General features: G+C 40.9%; 1 protein-coding gene, 1 long non-coding RNA gene and 2 pseudogenes across 2 annotated transcripts; 2 read left to right on the top strand and 2 right to left on the bottom strand.

Annotated features, from left to right (window-relative positions):
- The first annotated feature begins 4,528 nt into the window (after positions 1–4,528).
- LOC146464433 (uncharacterized) lies at positions 4,529–5,461 on the top strand (annotated as a pseudogene).
- A 1,770-nt stretch (positions 5,462–7,231) lies between these two features.
- LOC146464432 (uncharacterized) lies at positions 7,232–9,375 on the top strand. Its single transcript, XR_014868511.1, has 2 exons — positions 7,232–7,552; positions 9,269–9,375. It is a non-coding gene; the product is annotated as an uncharacterized LOC146464432 (long non-coding RNA).
- A 5,201-nt stretch (positions 9,376–14,576) lies between these two features.
- Positions 14,577–17,085, bottom strand: LOC146464431 (uncharacterized protein F54H12.2-like; annotated as a pseudogene).
- A 445-nt stretch (positions 17,086–17,530) lies between these two features.
- LOC146464430 (uncharacterized) lies at positions 17,531–18,677 on the bottom strand. The gene has a single exon (XM_085129859.1). The coding sequence runs from the start codon at positions 18,427–18,429 to the stop codon at positions 17,548–17,550; it is 882 nt and encodes a 293-aa protein (XP_084985985.1). The 5' UTR covers positions 18,430–18,677; the 3' UTR covers positions 17,531–17,547.
- Between the last annotated feature and the right edge of the window lie 615 nt (positions 18,678–19,292).

Genomic DNA, 19,292 nt, shown 5'->3' with positions numbered 1-19,292 from the left:
GCATTTGAAAGAGCTAAAGGTTACCTTTTACGATAAAAGTCTTGGCTCAAGTGATGAAAATAGGCAGATCCATAACACTTTCGTTATGAATATTAAATATACCAAACTTATGAGCTCTCTAGGGATTTTAGGGATTTTCGTCTTTTTCTTTTAGTATAATTAAGATTTGTTTGCCTCTTAGGTGATAAAGCTAGACCTTGGTGTTGCTACATATGTACCACTGCAGGGATAAAGCTACCTTAAACTTCCCCAAACGCTGGAGGATAAAAAGGCAATACTCAATACACAGAATGAGGATGAAACATTTTTTTTTTGGAGTGTTCTGGCTGCCCTACATTCACCCGGCCGGGAGAAAAAACCCTCCCTTTGCCATCACTACAAACCTTTCAGGCAGCAGCTGAATGTCAGTGGTATTGATTTTCCTATGAAAGTTATAGACATACAAAAATTTGAAAGGCAGAACCCGACACTGAGCATCAACGTGTTTGGGTATGAAGAGAATGATCTCTTCCCTGTCTACATCAGTGAGGGAAAGAAAGAAGAACATGTAAATTTGCTTCTCGTATTGAACAAAGACAATGAATTATTGCTTGATTAGGAACTTAAATAGATTACTAAATTCACAAACAAAGCATAGAGGTCGTGCATTTTACTGTAATTAATGCCTGCATGGTTTGGTTGGGGAAGATTTGTTATTAGCTCATGCATGAACCTAATTGAGGAAAAAACGGTTCTCAAAAAATCAATTTACCAAACGGGGATAATGATGTATTATATTTCAAGGAATTACATAAGCAATTGAAAGTGCCTTTTGTAATTTATGCAGATTTCGAATCAATTTTATTACCTTGTAAACAAAAGAGTTCAATGACGATGAAGAGATATTACAGAAAAAAAAGTGAGCACCAAGCGAGTGGTTTCTGCAATGTAGTGGTGTCAGATGCAGAGGATTTTAATCCTCTACCTGTCGTGTATAGAGGGTGGAATGCAGTTGATGAATTTTTAGAATGTTTGTTAATGGAGGAAGAAAGGATTAGCTCTATCTTAAAGCAAGTTGTGGCAATGCAATTAAGAGCGCTAGATGAGCAAAGTTTTCAAATGGCTACTCACTGCCACATTTGCGAGGAAGAGTTAGGAACAGCTTGCATTAGAGACCACTGTCACCTTACTGGGAAATATGAAAGTTTACTTCACGTATACCAGTAGTTTTTCACAATCTGAAAAATTATGATGCGCACTTGATAATCAAAGCCATGGGATTTATAAAGGAAAGGCCAATTTCATGCATACCGACAAATGATGAATAGTACATTTCATTTTCCATTGGGGATTTGACCTTCACCGACTCCCTACAGGTTTTGAATGCTTCATTAGAAAAACTAGTTTCAAATTTGGCGAAAGAAGGGGTTGGAAAATTTAAAGTTCTCAAGCATTACATCGAAGAGGAAAAAATACCCTTACTACTAGGGACAGGTGTTTACCCCTATGAATTTTTTGATAGTTTTGAAAAGTTTTTAGAAACGCAGCTACCTCCAAAATTATCGTTTTTCAACTCCTTGAAGGATGAACACATTACTCAGGAGGATTATGATCATATCAAAAGCGTGTTTAATCAATTTGATTGCTGTTCTCTGGGTGACTATCATGATTTTCTACGTGAAATCTGATGTTCTTACATTAGCAGATAAATTAGAAAATTTCAGAGGAATTTGTTTAAATTATTATAAACTAGACCTGGCACGGATGCATTTGATGAAATAGATATTTCAAATGTAGCTGATGACAGCAACATTGGTTATGTCTTAGTAGTAGATTTGGAGTACCTGACCGAACTTCATGATTTGCACAGTGACTTTCCACTCTGCCCTTAAAAAAAAATGGAAGTTACAGATGAAATGCTACTGCCCTACTGTCAGCAGCTCAAGGAGGAGTTGAGTTTGAAAGAACCTTCCATTGCAAAGTTGGTGCCTAATTTGTATGACAAGACAAGATACATCTTAGATTACAGGAATCTAAAATTGTACCTCGATCTTGAAATGAAATTGACCAAGGTCCATCGGGTATTGGTCTTCCAACAATCTCCTCGGTTGAAAGAATATGATGTCAATACGGAAAAACGGAAACATGCTGCAATGACTTTGAAAAAGACTTCTTCAAACTTATGAACAACTCCATCTTTTGGAAAACGATGGAAAACCTCATGCATCAGAGTGAATGTCGAACTTAAAACAACAGAGAAACGATTAATCAAGCTGAGAACAACAAAAAGAACAAGAACAGAAAGAAAGAAGAAAACAGGAGGAGGCTCTCGAAAAGAGAGCAAAAGAAAGATGGAAAAGGAGGTTGGAGACACGAAAAAGGGAGGAGGAAAGAAAGAAGGAGTTGGAGGAGGCACAGATTAGTAGAAGGGAAGAGAGAGAGAAGAGAGTGAGAGACGAAAGCAGAGAGGTGAGATAGCAAGAGGAAAGGGAAAGAGAAAGAATAGAGAGTATCTTATGTAAATTTTAATGGTAACCCTGATGTGGTTGAACCGCATGGGAATCACTGTCATAAAATTTATTTTCAAAAAAATTTTAAACATGATATCAGTGCCACGGTAGGAGTGGGATACTGTGTAAGACCATTTTTGTGGTTTTAAGAAAAACTAACAACCAAGTGATCACAGCATATCCCATACTGTAGGGTGGGATGTGTGATAAAAAAAAAACCAGCCTGAATGTAAGTGGTATTGAATATCCCGTGAAAGTAAGTGATGAACAGAAATTTGAAAAACAAACCCTGACGGTCAGCGTAAACATTTTTGGACTTGAAGAGAGAGAATTGTTTCCCGTCTACATCTCAAAAGACAAGAATGAACATCATGTAAATCTGTTGCTTATTTCTTGTAATGATATGATGCACTATTGCTTAATTAGAAATTTAAGTAGACTTTTAGGTTCATTAACGAAAAATAATGGTCACAGGTATTATTGTAATTATTATTGTAATCATTGCCTGTATGGTTTTATAAGGAGAGATTTGTTAGAAGATCACGAGTCCCACAGTTTTAAAATGCACCACAAAAGATCAAATTTTCAAACGAAGATAATGATGTATTACATCTTAAAGATGTTGAGAAACAGCTTAAAGTACATTTTGTGATTTTTGCAAATTTTGATATCGTATTTAGTGATGTGTGACGAGCGAGGATTGGATGCTAGTGTTTTCTTTACGCAAAAAAATGCAAGAAATCTAATAACATTGTACTTTCATGAAAATAAACTTTTTAATTCTTTTTGTTATGGTTTGCTTGGTTTTTTAAGCTTTATCTGAAACTGTTTTGTTGGTTGCTATGGAAACCACCATTCTTTACGCGTCTGTTTTCGCCTAAATCGGTCCATTGCAGCTGTTGTTTTGCCAAAAAATCGGTTTTTGAGGAACCTCAGTAAATTCAGAAGCCTGGTAACTAGTTAAGAGCTGACAGAGGACGCTTACGTTGAATTACATGACCTAGTTTGTGCTGGAAAGTGGAAAGTGGCGTGTTTGGAGTTTGCGATTGTTTTTGATATCTGTCCCGAGATTTGGTGAGTTATGCCTCCAAAAAGAAAGTTAAGAAACATCAGTAGGAAGAAAAGAAAGTTTACAGGAAACAAGTACACTAGAGAAGCGAATTCCATGGATAATTCGATCAAGAATGAACAGGAATCTATGGAACAAAGCGAGGAGTCTGACAATAAAGATGTCACTTCTGCGAAAGAAACCAAGCGACAGTCTTCACATTGCGCTGAAGTTAGGTCACTGCCTGGTTCCATAAGAAAGCTAGACGAGGATTCTAGCGATTCTGAGGAAAGCTCAAAAGAGTGGGAGTCGGAAGAACCAGAAGGTTTTCGGTTTATTGACATCGCTGTTCCCGCTGCAGTCTTTCGTTCCCTTTGGTGCCCGCTTTGCAGATTTGGCTGCATTGTTTTTGAAGAAGAAGATCGGAATCGGGTTTTGTGACTCTTCTTATCCTAAAGTGTGCCTCTTCAAAGTGCACTTACTCGAGCAGCTTTTATTCTTCTGGTAAAGTGGAGGGAGGTCAAGTGTATGAGGTAAACAGGAGAGTTGTTCTGGCATCAAGGAACATTGGAGTTGGACACCAAGGCCTGGCAAAATTTGCTGGTGTCATGAACATGTTGCCACCCATGAATGACAATTCCTATAGGGATCATGTTTCTGCTGTCTGCAATGCTGCAAAGACTGTAGCTGAGAAAAGCATGAGAGATGCTGTTGAAGAGGTGAAGCAATTTTATGAGCCTGAAATGGATGGGATTTGTAACATTAGGGTATCTGGAGATGGGACCTGGAGGAGTCGTGGCTACTCTTCTGCATATGGCGTTGTTGCAGCCTTGTCTACAGTGACCGGCAAAGCACTTAATGTGGAAGTGATGTCCAAAGAGTGTAGAGAATGCATGGGATGGAGAGGAAAAGAAGGAACTGTTGAGTTTCAAGAGTGTTGGAAGGCCATCAGCATTGTTGCCAAGCGAATCATTATGGTTCCTCGGGGTCGATGGATGCCACTGGTATGCCGTCAATTTTCCAACGTTCTGTGGAGAATCATTCTGTCCGCTACACTGAATTTCTTGGGGATGGGGACAGTAAAGCTCACAAACTAATTGTTGAACAAGCTGTTTATGGAGATGTAGAGGTGAAAAAGTTGGAATGTGTGGGCCATGTTCAGAAGCGGTTAGGGTCAAGACTTCGGTCATCGAAAAAGTGAGCAGGGCGCCTTGAGGATGGAAAGTCGCTTGGTGCCACTGGGCAGCTAACAGAAACAAGAATAAACAAACTCCAAGTTTACTATGGAAATGCTATAAGAGACAATACACATAGCTTAGATGACATGCAGAATGCTGTGATGGCCATCTGGTATCACAGTCAGTCAACAGATGAGAGTCCAGATCACGACCTGTGCCCAGCTGGAGAAAACTCATGGTGTGGATTTCAGAGAGACCTTGCGAAAGAAACATCTGACTATGAGCATGAACATCCACTTCCAAAGGCTGTAGCAAATGCCATTCTTCCAACATTTGAAGCCTTGTCTGATGAAGCTCTTCTTGCACGCTGCCTTCATTGGGGCACTCAGAACCAAAATGAGGCCATCAATGCCCTCATCTGGCAGCGTGCAACTAAAGAAACTCACTCTGGTTTAGCAGTGGTGGAGCTTGCAAGATTTCTTGCAGTGTCTCACTTCAATGATGGTGCAAACTCCATCAACTTAGTCCTACAAGAGCTTGGAATTGAGCCAGGAGCACATTGTATGCGGGCATGCACAAAACTTGATCACGACCGGATTCGGCATTCACGGCGAAAGAGCACAGAAAGTGGAAAAAGAAGGCGGAAACAACTTCGCAACTTCAAGAAAGGTTACATAGATCACTTGGATGCCTTGGAGGATGTGCAATATGAAGCTGGTGCCTTTTACGGCTATCCAAGATCTTGACTCTTCCCAGAAAGACTCTGGTACACTTTATTTGCATTTTTCTCATTTTCCCGATTTCTTGTGTCAGTGATATCTCGAGAAATATTTTAGATATGGCAATGAAATTGTCACATATGTTAACACACTTATGGAACTGTGCAATGACCTATTTTTATTACTTGTGGTGCTTTTAAACCTGAGTAATCCTATTTTATTGAAAGCACCTTGAACACTTTTATTGCGTCTTCTTTGAAAAGGGACAGTTCATGACTGTATTGGGGTATGTGCCTGAAAATAGGTCATTGCACAGCTGTACAAGTGTACTACAAGCCTGCCAAATTTTAACTCAATGGCAAAAAATTTGGCATTCGGAAATGGGTGTGGTACTTTTAGAGGGTGTGGCTCCTCCGGAATTTGAGGAATGTACCCCAACTCAGAGAAATGTAACAGTTTAGACCTATTTCACTTTGTGGGACATTCAAAATGATGTGACTATAAATGAAACTTTAAAAATATAGTGCAAAAAAAGTCCATTTTTAGACACCCGCTGAGAAGGTACAGTGTTTGCCATTGGTTTGCATTACTCGGCGTCAGAAGCGGCTTTTGATTTTCTGCGAGGTAAGTTTTCATGTTTTTCCTGTACCGCTCTTTCATCGTCATTTTATTGCCCCTTTGGTCGTTGCAGTATTTTGCTTCTCACATCACACCCTTCGTTTATTATTTCAAGTTATTTTCGGTAACTTTTCGGTAATTTTCGGTAATCAATTGTTGCAATTCATTCCTTTGTTAATTTCGGTTCTCGGCTATCGCCTATCACGGTTTCTTCTTCCGATTATTTTAGTCTTTATTTCATTTCCATGGCTTCTTCTCCTCCTTCAGTTCTTTTGTTAGGGCACTGTTATATTCGCAAGCTTCGGGATGACCTTTGTTTGCATTTCCATTTGCGAGTTTGATCAAGTTTGATCGTCAGGTGACGCCATTGTTCGCTTGCACTGTGTTGGCGGTCTTACTGTAGCGAAACTACGCCGCGATCTCGGCATTGTTTCCTCATTGTGTGCCCACGTTGTTATTTTGGAAATGGGTACCAATGGCCTTGAAAAGGCTTTCCCCTGAAGTTGCTGGCTCCGACATAAAGGAGTTGGTACGCTTACTTCTTGCACATTTTTGGTTCGAGTCATTGGTGTGTGCGAGGTGATATCTTGCGTTACAGCGAACTTTTCCAATGGCGCTGCATCAATACTTAGCCAATATCACTGTGACGTCTTGGACCCCATTCCTAATGTATTTTGTTCACGTCATAGGGGTTTTATCAACCCTTCGGTGCACCCGTATTTGCCCAATGGGGTTTAAGTGAACACTTTTGGTCAATATTGTTTGTAACGCAGTTACTGCGGCGCCATTTTGAAGGCTCTTCACATGCTGTCTTCTTAACCCCCTTTTCCATGTGCCATGAATTAGCTTTGTTGATACCACTTTATTGTTATGCTTGTTCTTTCCTGTTATTAGCTGACCATACTTTTACATTCTCGGGCAGTTTGAGGCTTGCTGTTGCGGCAGCTTATGTTAGCCATGCTTCTCCTTGCCAGTCATTGATTAATTTTATTCTTGTTAGCTAGGGCAGTTTGGGTTTTGCTATGCCTGTTTGGTTTTGTTTTTCAGATGCCTCCCCAATGATCCACTTGGTCCAAACGACCATCTAGTCAGGCCTTGGTGTCTCTTGTGGCTTCACCTCCTCGTAAGCGGCATCCTGCAGCACATAACAGCAAACCAGCCCTTCCTGTGCCTGCCGCCGAGCCTGTTATTCCTGAAGCTGTGCCCGCATTTCCTCCTGCCCTGTTCAGCAGTCGGTTCAACAGGTAGCGGCTGAGGTGACCAAACAGCTGCAACCAGCGTATTCTTCGAATGCTGTTCAGGAGCCTCAAACGTCATCTCCTGTCTCTGCTGCCTTCTCTAGTATGGCTGGGATGACAGCTATTCAACAGCTGACCACAAAGGTCCCTGTAGTCAATTCCTCAGCAGTGGACCCCGCAGTACAGTCAGTTCCTGTTGGCAATGCCACAGCTGTGGACCAGGTTGCCCAAGTGGTACAGTCAGTTCACTCCTCATTAACAGGTGAGGGTCCTTCATCAGGGTCGGTGCAACCTAAGGAGGCCTTCACGTCTATTAATTTGCTAGTAGATGCACGTTTGCCATTAAAATTAAAAACCAAAATGTGGCAAAATGAGGTTATTGACTTTGGTCTGCTCTTGGCAAACCAATTTTCTGAGGGCAAATACCAGCTCACCGTTAATCCTGGTGGTGGATCTGCACCCTCTTTGGCTCTGAAGCCAATTACTAAGCCGAAGAAAATTGTCTTTTGATAGTTGGGTTCAGGCTTTCCATGTGTTTGTGGGGGTTTATACTAGTCGCTTTCCAAGTGATGGTCCTGGCCTTTTGAAGTATGGATCCACCATCATAGACCTTGTTGCCAGGGGTCTTATTTGGTGTGTTAATGATAAAAATGTCTGATTTTTTCGAGAGATCCCTGCTACTTCCCTCCCCTAGGGTACCATTCATTGCAAGCTTTGGCTCCACTCACAAAGCCCGGTCAGTGCAAAATACATACATACAAACTTTATTGATGCTTCCTAAGTGGGTTTTCCAGCTCAATACAATAATAATTACAGTTACAAATCTAAATTAAATAATTAAGGATATATGTACAACAATATTATAATAATATTACGAAAAAGAAGCCACAAACCCCTGTAAACACTGGAAAGCTTGTACATAATCTTCGTACTCCAAGGGGTTTTTGTTTTTCTTACCATAGGGGTGGTGACTGTATGGGATGTTCCTTTAAGCATGACTGTTTTAAATGTGAGGGCTCCCACCGTGCTTTAACCTCTAATTTCGCGCCAAAACCGACGGGATTCAATCACAGAACAGAGGTAGAACCAAACCTTCCTCTCATTCAACCTAGTCCAGCTCAACCGTTACCAACCCGCGTAAACATAAGGTGCATGATTCCTTTTCTTTCTGGGTATGACCATTCAGTTGTGCAGTTACTAGAATCTGGTTTTACATTTGGTTTTCCTTTGCATTTTGATGGACTCGTTCTCAAGAGACCCCTAACCTTCTTTCAGCTCTTCAAAATTCGGCGGCGGTAAATGCTAAGCTTTCTAAGGAGCTTGATGCCCAAAGGCATGTTGGTCCTTTTTCATCCCCTCCTTTCCCAGTCTTTTCAGTATCACCCCTCGGTTTAGTTCCCAAGAAAAGGGAGGGTGAGTTTTGTTTAATTCACCATCTTTCTTATCCAAGAGGATCCTCTTTGAATGATGGGATTCCTTTCGATTACACTAGTGTTTCGTATGCCACTGTGGAGGATGCCATTGGCTTGATTAAGTCCGTGGGTCAAGATCGTTTTTCAGCCAAAACAGCGCTCTTTTTTTCTGACTGATCAGTGGACCTATTCTGATCAGCTAGAACTGTATACTGATGCCTCTGGTGCCTTGGGTTATGTTGCTGTTTTTGGTAGACATTGGTGTTACGGTCAGTGGCCGGGTAGCTGGTGTCATCTAAATATTGCCTTTTTAGAGCTTTAGCCAAATTGTTTTGAGTCTGCATTTATGGGTCTATGAAATGCGTAATCAACGGATCCTTTTCTTTGCTGATAATGAGGCATTGGCTCATGTTATCAAAAAGCAGTCCTGCCAGGATAAGAGCTTAATGTTTTTAGTACGTAGGCTGATGCTTATTTGTTTAAAAAAGAATATTTGTTTTAAAGTCAAGCATATTGAGGGTGTGCACAATATTCTTGCTGATGCCCTTTGTCGGTTAAAATTGTAGACTTTCAAACAACTTGCACCCGCCTAAATGAATCTTCATTCCACAGAGATCCCTTTTCATCTCCAGCCTCTCAGTTGGCATCAGTGACTTCCTATCTGCTGCGTTGAAGCCTGCAACTGTCTTCCATTCCCACTTATTGGCAGGCTTGGAAGCTTTTTCATTCATTTTACAATTCAGTTTTTCATTTACCCTTTGCTTTTCTTCCCATCTCCTCATCACTACTGGCTCTGTTTATAGCGTATTTGTATGATTTCCACTATGCCCCATCTACTGTGACAACATACATTTCGGCCTTGGAATATTCGCAAAAGCTGTTAGGTTTCATGATGCTCAGATCTTCAAGGGCTATAAGAAGGTGGGCTTCCGCTTGGATAGCCGCTTTCCTGTTACACTTCCTATTTTGGAATGGTTATTATCAATAGCTCCATCTTTACAGGGGTCTACCTACCAAATGAGTCAGTTTCTGGCTATGTGCTCTTTGGCCTTTCATGCCTTTTTGCATATAGGAGAAACGACTGCTACGTTTAATAGTAATGCTAACCCTCCCCTTCAGTTATACCAGCTCACAAAATTCATTTCACCATGTGGGGAATTGATGGCTTTTAAACTTACCCTTGGGGATTTTAAGCATAGCTACAATGCACGCCCTTTTCCGTGGTTCTTTCCTGGCAGCCCAATTCCACCTGTCCTGTTGCATTGTTGTCCAAGTATTTCACCTTACGGGGCTTCAGACCTTCAACCAGTCGGTTATGTTTAGCACTTTAAAGAAAGAAAATTCTCTTGGGGTAATTACATAAAAGCGATTGCCAAATAGACTACTTAAAATGGGTAGAAAAGAGAATATTTTATGTTTTTAACAATACTAAAACTCGACACTCATAAGTTTTCATTTTAGTAGCTTTATTAATGTTAAAAAAGTAATTTAAATTCAAACTTCTTAATTCTTTCTACTCAGTTCTCTTGAAATTCAAACGAAAAGTTTGCATTACTGTCATGACACTCTGGTAATAGACTTCCAAATTTGTTTTGATCTTGCTTAGCTCTTTCGTCTTGAAACTCGAGTGACCAATTCGCGCAGCAAGAAAGCTCATCCACTGGAGGGGAAAGCTTATCTCTCTTTACCTGTGGCTCGTACTTCTCCTTGCTCAGTCGTATAATTTCATTTGCAACTTGGTCATTAAACATTTGTAGATTCCTTTCATCCACTTCATCAACCGCCAACTGTCTGTTATATGATATTCTTGTGCCTTGTTCTCCTTCTTCCTTCATTTCATTGAGCTTAAACGTGGAACAAGCCACCACTTCGTTGACATTTGTTATCATTGCTTTCAGATCTGTCCATTCTTCAACTGTTAAGGCAATACTTTGACGAGAAGGGTAAATTTTTTTTCTACCAAAATTCCTTTGAAAAAGCTTGCTAAAATGCACCCTGACAGCACCTTCTCGTGTTGTGACAGAGATTTTAATTTCGTCTTCCCCAATTTTCAACATTTTGTCTTCAAACTATTTGCTCAGTGTATAAAACGTTAATATTGGCTGGGCTTTTATAATCCTCTCAAACAATGGATTACTAAATTTGTTGAATACTTTGAGTTTTTATGTAAACTAAAGATTTACTAAAAACCTTTGGCAGTAGCCACACTAGCTGGTTGCTGGCTTTTTAATGACACCCCTGATCATCTGCAAGTACATGGAGATACTGGGTTTTTGACTATGCCTCTTCTAATTACACAGTATCATTCACTTCCTGTACAAATTTTTGTCAACAAACCTGGTGAAAGCAAAGAAAGACCAGCCTCGCCAACTCTTTCACAGAAAAGTTTCAACAGCAGTTGCAGTATTCCTCAGCTCTGCTCGACTCCAAAAGCAGGCTCTTCAATTTCATTAATTGCAAACGACAGTGTAAACAATGATGCCTGCTTCAATGATGCTTCCCAAGATAAAAGTGGCATTGAAGTAGTCGAGAATTCCACATAAAATGAAAAGGAATCTCCAAAACAGAAAAATGGCATAGGTACGTTTCCAATACAGTACAGCCCATTAAAAGCATATACAGTTAGAAGGAGCAGGTCTGAGTGTCTTCACCATGTGTTCACCTACATGTACCTGTATACAACAAATTAAAGAAACGATGTTGGGTAAAAAGCATAAATCCTGAACGATTTGACCCAAAGGTTTACTGGGAAGTTGGGTAAATCAATCTTCATCTGTGACAGAATACACATAACAAAACCAAAGTCAAACTCAGTCTTTCCAAAATATGAGAGAGAACGAACAACAAACAACTTTTTTTTCAGTTGTTCACGTAAAGAGTTCGGTTTTATAAGAAAATTTTAAACCAGAAAAGTCAACTTAAGGACTGGTTTGACAGGTTTGCCTAGTCTGCGATATTAAGGAGACCATTTTGAATACTAAATTATGTTCCAAACTGGTTTAGTCCGTTTGTTTGACGGTGACGTCAGTGGCTTCTCACTGGTTCTCAACCTATCCAATGGTTTTTTTCTATATATTTGCGATACCACCCGGCTGGTTGGAGTAGTCTATCCGGGATGCTTGGGAGAATTTTATTCATATATGCAGCAGCCCTGATTTAATGTGGTTGTCCCCTAAACCGGTTTTAAGCGTTGAATGAGTTGACATGACATAAGGTAGATATAGGGAAGGGTTTAATGAGATGCAAGTCATCTAGGCGGAAGAGGGATTTAATGAGATGCAAGTGTATGTATAATTTGGAGTTTAGTGAATGTTTATTATTTGGAGTGAAGTGTACTGTGCTCTGGTAGTACGTTTCCGCCCAACCAGCCGGGTGGTATCGCAAATATATAGGGAAAGAACAAAGGATGGGTGATGAACCAATAAGAAGAGACTAACGTCATGATCAAACAGGCTCAAACCAGTTTTCCTGAGTGTATATGTTAAAAATGCGCACCCACTAGAAAAAACTATTCAAACCGGTTTTGTTTACCCTTATTGAGTATTCAAAATGGTGGGTTTGTAAGGAAATACCAAACAAAGCATTTTCCAGTGAATAAATAACAAACTTTATTGTGAAAAGGCAAAAACGTTTACAATCAAATGTAATCCTCATTAACATTACAAATAAACTTGAATGTTCAGTGATGTCAGTTTTCCGAAAAGGCAAATTGTCTTTGTAGCCTTGGTCTTGGATTGTAGTTGCGCGTGTCCACTTGGGAGAAGTCATCTTCTTTAGGACAATACATTGGAGAGTATTTTTGAGAAACATCTACAGGTAGTTCATCAGCCCATTGGAAGAATCTGCACATTTCTTTTCTCCTGCAGGTAAAATAGGGTCGAGATGGATTCTTCTGAGATCTTGACACTTTCAATGTCGCAACATCCATGTGTCTGCAATAAGGCAACTGTCCTCCTTCATGTACTTTGTAGTCAGGTATCACACGATCTGTAATACACTGTTGATATGAATGTATACTATCTTCGCGGCAGAAGAAGGGGCATAACTTCCAGTCCACACATCGAATGTAGGGTATACCAGAAGCGGGTTTGATCACTTCAAGGTCTTTAAGGCAGAGTCCACACTTTGAGTAACTCATCTTGAAAAAGTGTTTCTTGAGAGCAGTCAGTTAAAAGTGATGTGCGATGATCACAGTCACAGTTACTTTATAAAGTTTTTAAAAAACCGGTTCTTTCAAATATAATAAAACCAGTTTACTACCGGTCAACCTCATCAATTCCATTGAATATCAAGTCTAACCAGTACCAACAGGTTTGACAAAACTGGTCTGGTTGTAAAATGACTTTGATGATTTTTTCTATTTCTTCTTCCACGCTGATTTCATCGATCCAGTCTTGATCCTCAGGTGCAGTGACATCTAATATGTCTAACAAATCGTGCCAGAGCCAGTATGCGTCTGTTCGGTATTTATCCTGAGTATTCAATAAATCCTCTAAACACATTGTCAGCTTTCTGTTTTCTTGGATAAAGTTGGATCCTTTTTGCTGAATTTCTTTATGTATCAGGAAGGCTAAACAATTCCAGTACGCTTGCTTTATCCTGTCAACACAGTCATTGCAATGATCTTCAGTGATGTTTGGAACCATTGTGTAGGGTGAATAGCGATGAATGAAGGCACAGTCGGTTGCTTCGTTGTATATATTCGCTGAATTAGAAACTGGTTTTTCTAGTTTAGTAAGGCTCCCATTGTCTATTGCTTCGTAACCTCGCCACCAAGGGTGTTCTTGCCTTGTAACGAAGTTTCCCTGTTTTACGCCTGGAATCTGGTGGTGTATCCATCAGGAGTGTATGCGCTGATTCTTCAGTTGAAACGGAAGGCGGTGTTTCGGTTCGGATGGGAATTTTTGACCCTTTAGTACTGAGAGGAGTACCCCTCAGTGGTTGGGAGACTTTGGCAGATTTTGTCTCTGGTTTGGGGGTAGACTCCTTAGCAGGTGATGGTTCTGACTTAGGCATCACCACTGTTGGTTTCACAGTCGCTTCAGTTTTCATCTGTTTTGTCAACCCTTGATACCTTTGCAAAAGTTGATCCAACAATAGCACTTTTTGATCTTCAGGTAAAGACGAGTCCATGATCTGCTTCATATCTTGATCTAAACGTGTCAAAGTGGGAAGCTGCGCGGGAGCCGTCAATCGATGTTCTGTTTCCATACTTTGCAATAAATCTTCGGGTATCATCACCATCTTTTGTGTGTGCTTCATTTGAACACTTTTCCTAATAAATCGACCGCAAGAGGAGCAATCAAAGAGGCGAGAGCAGGTAAAAATCCTCACTTTTGATTGAGCACTGCCTTTTTCCGTTTAAGACTTGGTTTCTTGCGTGTTAGATAGAGGAGCTTTGACTTGTGTGGCTTCAACCGTTTAAATGATGAATTCGGTATTACCATGTTCCCTTTAAGGAGGTTTAGAGCAATTTCACCAATGGCCTCCATTTGCCCTTTGTTCGCATGTGCTATCATGTCTTTCCGTTGTTTTCCATTACTCTTGAAACAAGTACAAAGTAAGGGTAAATGTTGTTGGACTCTTGACTGTTTGGATACTCTCACGCGATTTCTATTAACCCCTTTAGATCGGGTGGTGGTACCAGAGCGTAACGCCATACTGCCACCACGTTGATTTTTTCTTATCCCTTTTGCTGTGCGACGTGAACTGCAGGAAGTCATCACCTTAACTGAAATCCACCGGTAATGGTTCCTCTGTTTTATGACATTTCTTGTCTACGTAAATCACGGCATAAGAATGTGACGTTGGCAATATCCTTGTCCGTAACCGTTGAATATTTTGTGTACGAGGATGTAAGTCCAAGACAAGATAACCGAATGGGTGTGACGTCGCATCTTGGAAGCTCTCCCATACGTAAGGTACATTTCCTGCGAATGCCTGCTGAGCCAATGTTCGAAAACCCAGCGTATCGCGAGGGTTGTTAAAAGCAATGATGTAGTGGGCATTCAGAGAGATACTCCGCGAAAACTTTCCAGGTGGAAAAAGGTTCTGGGTCAAATAAATGCAGGTTACATCACAGTGATGAGACACCTTAGTAAACAGATCGAGAATACGTTCGTCATCGCTGCAATTTCGCATTAAGTCATCCAGTACGAGTATTCCAGGTCGGCAGTTTGCTGGAAATAAACTAGGAATATCTTCGGGAATACCCTCAACAAATGTCACTTGAGCTGTCATGTTCCTAAAACATTCCTGCCATTGTCCATAGCAATACACAATTTTACGAATAGGCCGTTCAAATAAAGAATCCGCTTGTTCAAGTAACTGTTTTGTAAACGTCGTCTTTCCACACTGACTTGGCCCTGCTATCATAATACTGCTTGGACATTTGAATTGGGACATGTTCTCGCAATGAAAAGTAGCAACGTTATGATAACTTGTTGATCGATGTTCCTTTTTAAAGTGATATATCAAAGACACGGACACATCATTCATTTTTAACTTCAACAAAACTTTATTTATTGATTACGCCAACATTTGAAAGATTTACAAGCTTGCTCCTCAAATTGCGAGAACGTTTCATTCCTAACATTCGTTAAAGACTGAATGTAGGTGTGTACAAATTGTGCTACTTGTGAATCGTTCCATTGTGAATCATATCGCAGAAATTTATTTTGAATAGTGTTTAAATCCACATTTCGTGCTCGATGAAGTAAGTAAAACAGGCAATAATCTCCACACACATCTGAGGTTAAGCCTTGCATCGGTTTGTCATTGTAATATGTTGTTTCCCTCAGTACGTATCCATCCATACCATAGCTCTCAGGAGGAAATCCATAGCTGTCAAAGAATTCGCTTTCTTGAGGCGATACAAAGTACATCGCAATCCAATGCGTTCCAGGTTGATCATGAGGATCTGTATTTGCAATCATTGCTGAAGGATACGTATCGACGATTGGTAACTTGTCACTTGGAAATACTCCTTTCATGACAGGTGCTAGGACAGGATCGTGTATTGAGGCTTGCCATAATTCTTGAGTGGTATGCATCTTCAAGCACCTTGAGACAGATCGTATACCACGCGTCTATTGCGGTCAATCTCCAAATGATTTTGGAATTCTGCTTATACGATTAAATTCAAAACTTCTGGTGTCGGGGTTCCAAATTTCAGATACAAATTGACGTTACCGCTGCGATGGGGAATCAGGTGGTCCGGGTGGCCACTACCCGCAGGAGTGGTATCCAAGCGGAATAAGCCGTATCCACCTTCCCAATCCTCTCTGTCAATGTCAATACCATGACCACAGTTCATATCACCACTGCCTGAAAAGAGTGTATTGTACCCATCGATTCTTTTTCCACCTGTCAAATCTATCACTGAATAAGGGTTTTCTTCACCATTGACCGTCAGTCGTACTGCATTCACGTCAAACAGCTGAAAATTGAAAGGATTTCTTGCCAAGCTACCATTGTAAGCATCATTTCGTACCATTCCAAATATGATGCATTGAGGAATAAGTCCGTTGAAGAGATCCGTCTCGGTATGATTCAGCACACCCCTGGGGATAATCCTCGCGTGTGTTGGCGTCCCTGTCAGCGTGTAGATAGCAGGTAGGGCTTTTTGTCCTGCCCGTCCTTGCATGATACTAACATGCTGTAGTTTGGTACTGTCAGCTACGCGTACTGTGCGGACTCTGAGAGTGCTTGACATTATCTTTATCTTGCAATCATTTGCCTCTTCTCCACTCATGAGAACAAATTCATCGCTGTTTAGATCAATCTTGATTTTGATTTCTATGTTGTCCAGCAGCAGCTTATTGGTGTTGAACAGATCACACAGCGGTACACCAACCAACACCACTTCAGCACTAGCATTGGTAAATACACCCCTCTTCTTGAGTCCCCAGTTATTGTCAGAAGTGTTATCTACTACATCCATATGTCCTGCTGTGTCTTTGTAGTACAATGCTTTGGTTAGGTAAGATTTCTTTGCCTGTTCAGTAAAATTAAGCAAGGTCTTGATGTAGGCATTGTACGCTTGCGTGTCGGACTGTTCTGTGACAAGTGTTTCGTTCAACTTGATGGTAAACTGTTTGATGAGCAAATGAAGCGCGTTGTTGATCAACGTATATTTCTTTCCACCTCCTGTATCCCCGCCATTTCGTTTGGTAATCTTCACCACCAATCGCAGTTCTGTTTTGTTGATGTCAATGTAATCAGATAGAGGCTTGATGACAAACTCGATAGGGTTGGTTCCACTTTGAACTGGTTCATAATCCACCCATTTACTTTTGAGAATGGAGACATCTGTGACAGGTATTTGAAATAACTGTAAGCTCGAATTTTCACTGGGGGCCGAGAGAGGGTGAGCTGAGGCCATCTTTAGTCGAAAATGGTCTTGAACTTTGAAGGTGATGTTCTCCGTTTCTTGGTCTGTCTTGAACTGGCAGGAGTTGCTTTCCGTTTGCGCTTAAGTAGTCTCCCTCCACGACCTTGTTGCGTAAGGTCCTGGAAAGCACCCGTCAGAAACTGTTTACCGGCAGCCTTTGCCCTCGATTTCGCTGCTTTCTTTAAAGACTGACCCTTGATGACATCTTTTGCAATTTGCATTCCTGTATCTACTGCTGTATTGAGTAAACGTTTTCCTACTTTCTTCGCAGCTGTCTTGAGAAAGGGCGTGGCTGTACGGAAGAGGGAACGAAACATTCCTCCTAATCCATTACCTCCTTGACCATAAGGATGTGTCCCTCCAAAGACACTTATGTCTCCTTTCCCTCGTTGGAAAAAGGGGATGACTTGTTGTTGATAAGGGTAAAATTGATGATTCATAGGTAGAAACATCTTAGAGAATTGCACGACGCCGAAAATGAAGTGTTACTCGTACAGTGCCAAACGCAAATGGTAACAGATGGCCAGTGTCACTTCTTATATTGATCTCCACGGAAGAAAATACAGATGTACGGAGTCGATGGTAAGTGGGAGTCTTTATTTCCTCTGCCACCATCTCCCCAGGTTGACCACGAGGTACTATGGTTCGAAGTATATTCGCTTGTACATCCCCCACTACAAGGGACTCTATTAGGTCCGAGTAGATGTACATCATCTGAAATGAATGTCTGCTTAACATACCCCAGACCAATTCATCGTCTCGCCGCACAGTGGTGGTAGTAGCGGTAAGTGTCACACTCTGATTTTTATTCAGTTGGACAACGGTGGGAAGACTGATCTGATAAAGAGCCGGTACCCGATCATGATGGTTCAAGTATCCTAATGCCTGAGCTAAATTCTTGGGCAACGTTACTTGAAATGTTGGAGGTAACTTGAATTCGTAGTAATGTTGAGCTTTGGAGTAAATGTAGAAGCAGTCACTTCCACCGATGCGCTTGATCCTTTTTCCACTTTTCAGATAAATGTCTGGAAATGCACTCTGGAGTCCTGTCACCATACCATTGACTAAGTCATCAACTGTTCGATAAATGCCACTTGGTAGATAGATGGGTAGGGTCCATGGTGAATCGTTGTTACAGCTTAACTGGTAAGACAGTTGCTGACTTTGCACGTTTTCCCAAGTATGTGGGTAAATGATGTGTGTCATTGCCACTTCCCAGTCTTCACTTAAGTGCTGCTGATTTAGAAGTTGCATCTTAAACTTGGCAGGTTTGTTTTCAGGGTACTGAGCTGTGCTTGCGTCACTGGTTACAACGATGTAAAAACTGTTAATCATCTTGTACGCCGTCTAAAGTGAAGTGTCACGTTTACGATACCACCTTGGAATGAAAGCATCTTTCCACAACCACTTGTTAAGTAGATTTCAACGGTCTGAAATGTTTTGGTTCGTAAAGGAAAATAACTGATGTGCGTCGCTTCTTCCATTAACGTGTCGCGAAATCTACCGTGTGGTACCATTTCATATAGCAAATGCAACTGTTTTTCACCCACTTGATGTGGCTCTATGAGATTGGTTTGCACTTGCACTACTCTGTGTGTGCAGACATAAAGAAACGGTGAATGGTATTAAGAATGTCCCGGGAAATGTGAATGAGTAACGAAGCGGTAACGCGCACCATTCATAACCATAAGTAGGAATCTGTCCAAGGGTAGAATAGATCTTCAATGCAAACATGGTGCTTTCTCGGACTTTGTTTTCTTGGGTTATCCAACCAAGAGCTTGAGCCACAGGCTTGGCCACGAACATCCATTCCTCTTGAGTTGTAAAGGTAATGTTCCATTCATCATCCACGGCAATGTGAAGGCTTTTTCTTTGCACGCATTGCAGTATGCCTTCTATCACGTCCAGTGCTGAACGATATCTTCCCACAGGTAGAGTTATCCTCTTTACTTCTTGGGTACCAGATCGTCGGAGCATGAAATGTGGATGATTGCATTCATGGGGAACTTCAAACCACGAGAATGGGTAGATTACATTATGAAGTCCAACTTCCCAATCCTCTTCATCTTTTAACCGGATTTGTCGAGGTAACGCTACACGATAGTATGACGTTGAGTTGGTTGGGAACAAATTCGTATTGGCATTGCTAGGAAGCATCACATAAAAATCATCATCTTGAATCATTTTTGCTGCAGAGA

Source organism: Pavona decussata, unplaced genomic scaffold, assembly GCF_977016875.1.
Source record: "Pavona decussata unplaced genomic scaffold, jaPavDecu1.1 SCAFFOLD_164, whole genome shotgun sequence".
Classification (NCBI taxonomy): Eukaryota; Metazoa; Cnidaria; class Anthozoa; order Scleractinia; family Agariciidae; genus Pavona; species Pavona decussata.
This window is presented reverse-complemented; position numbering and strand designations above follow the sequence as displayed.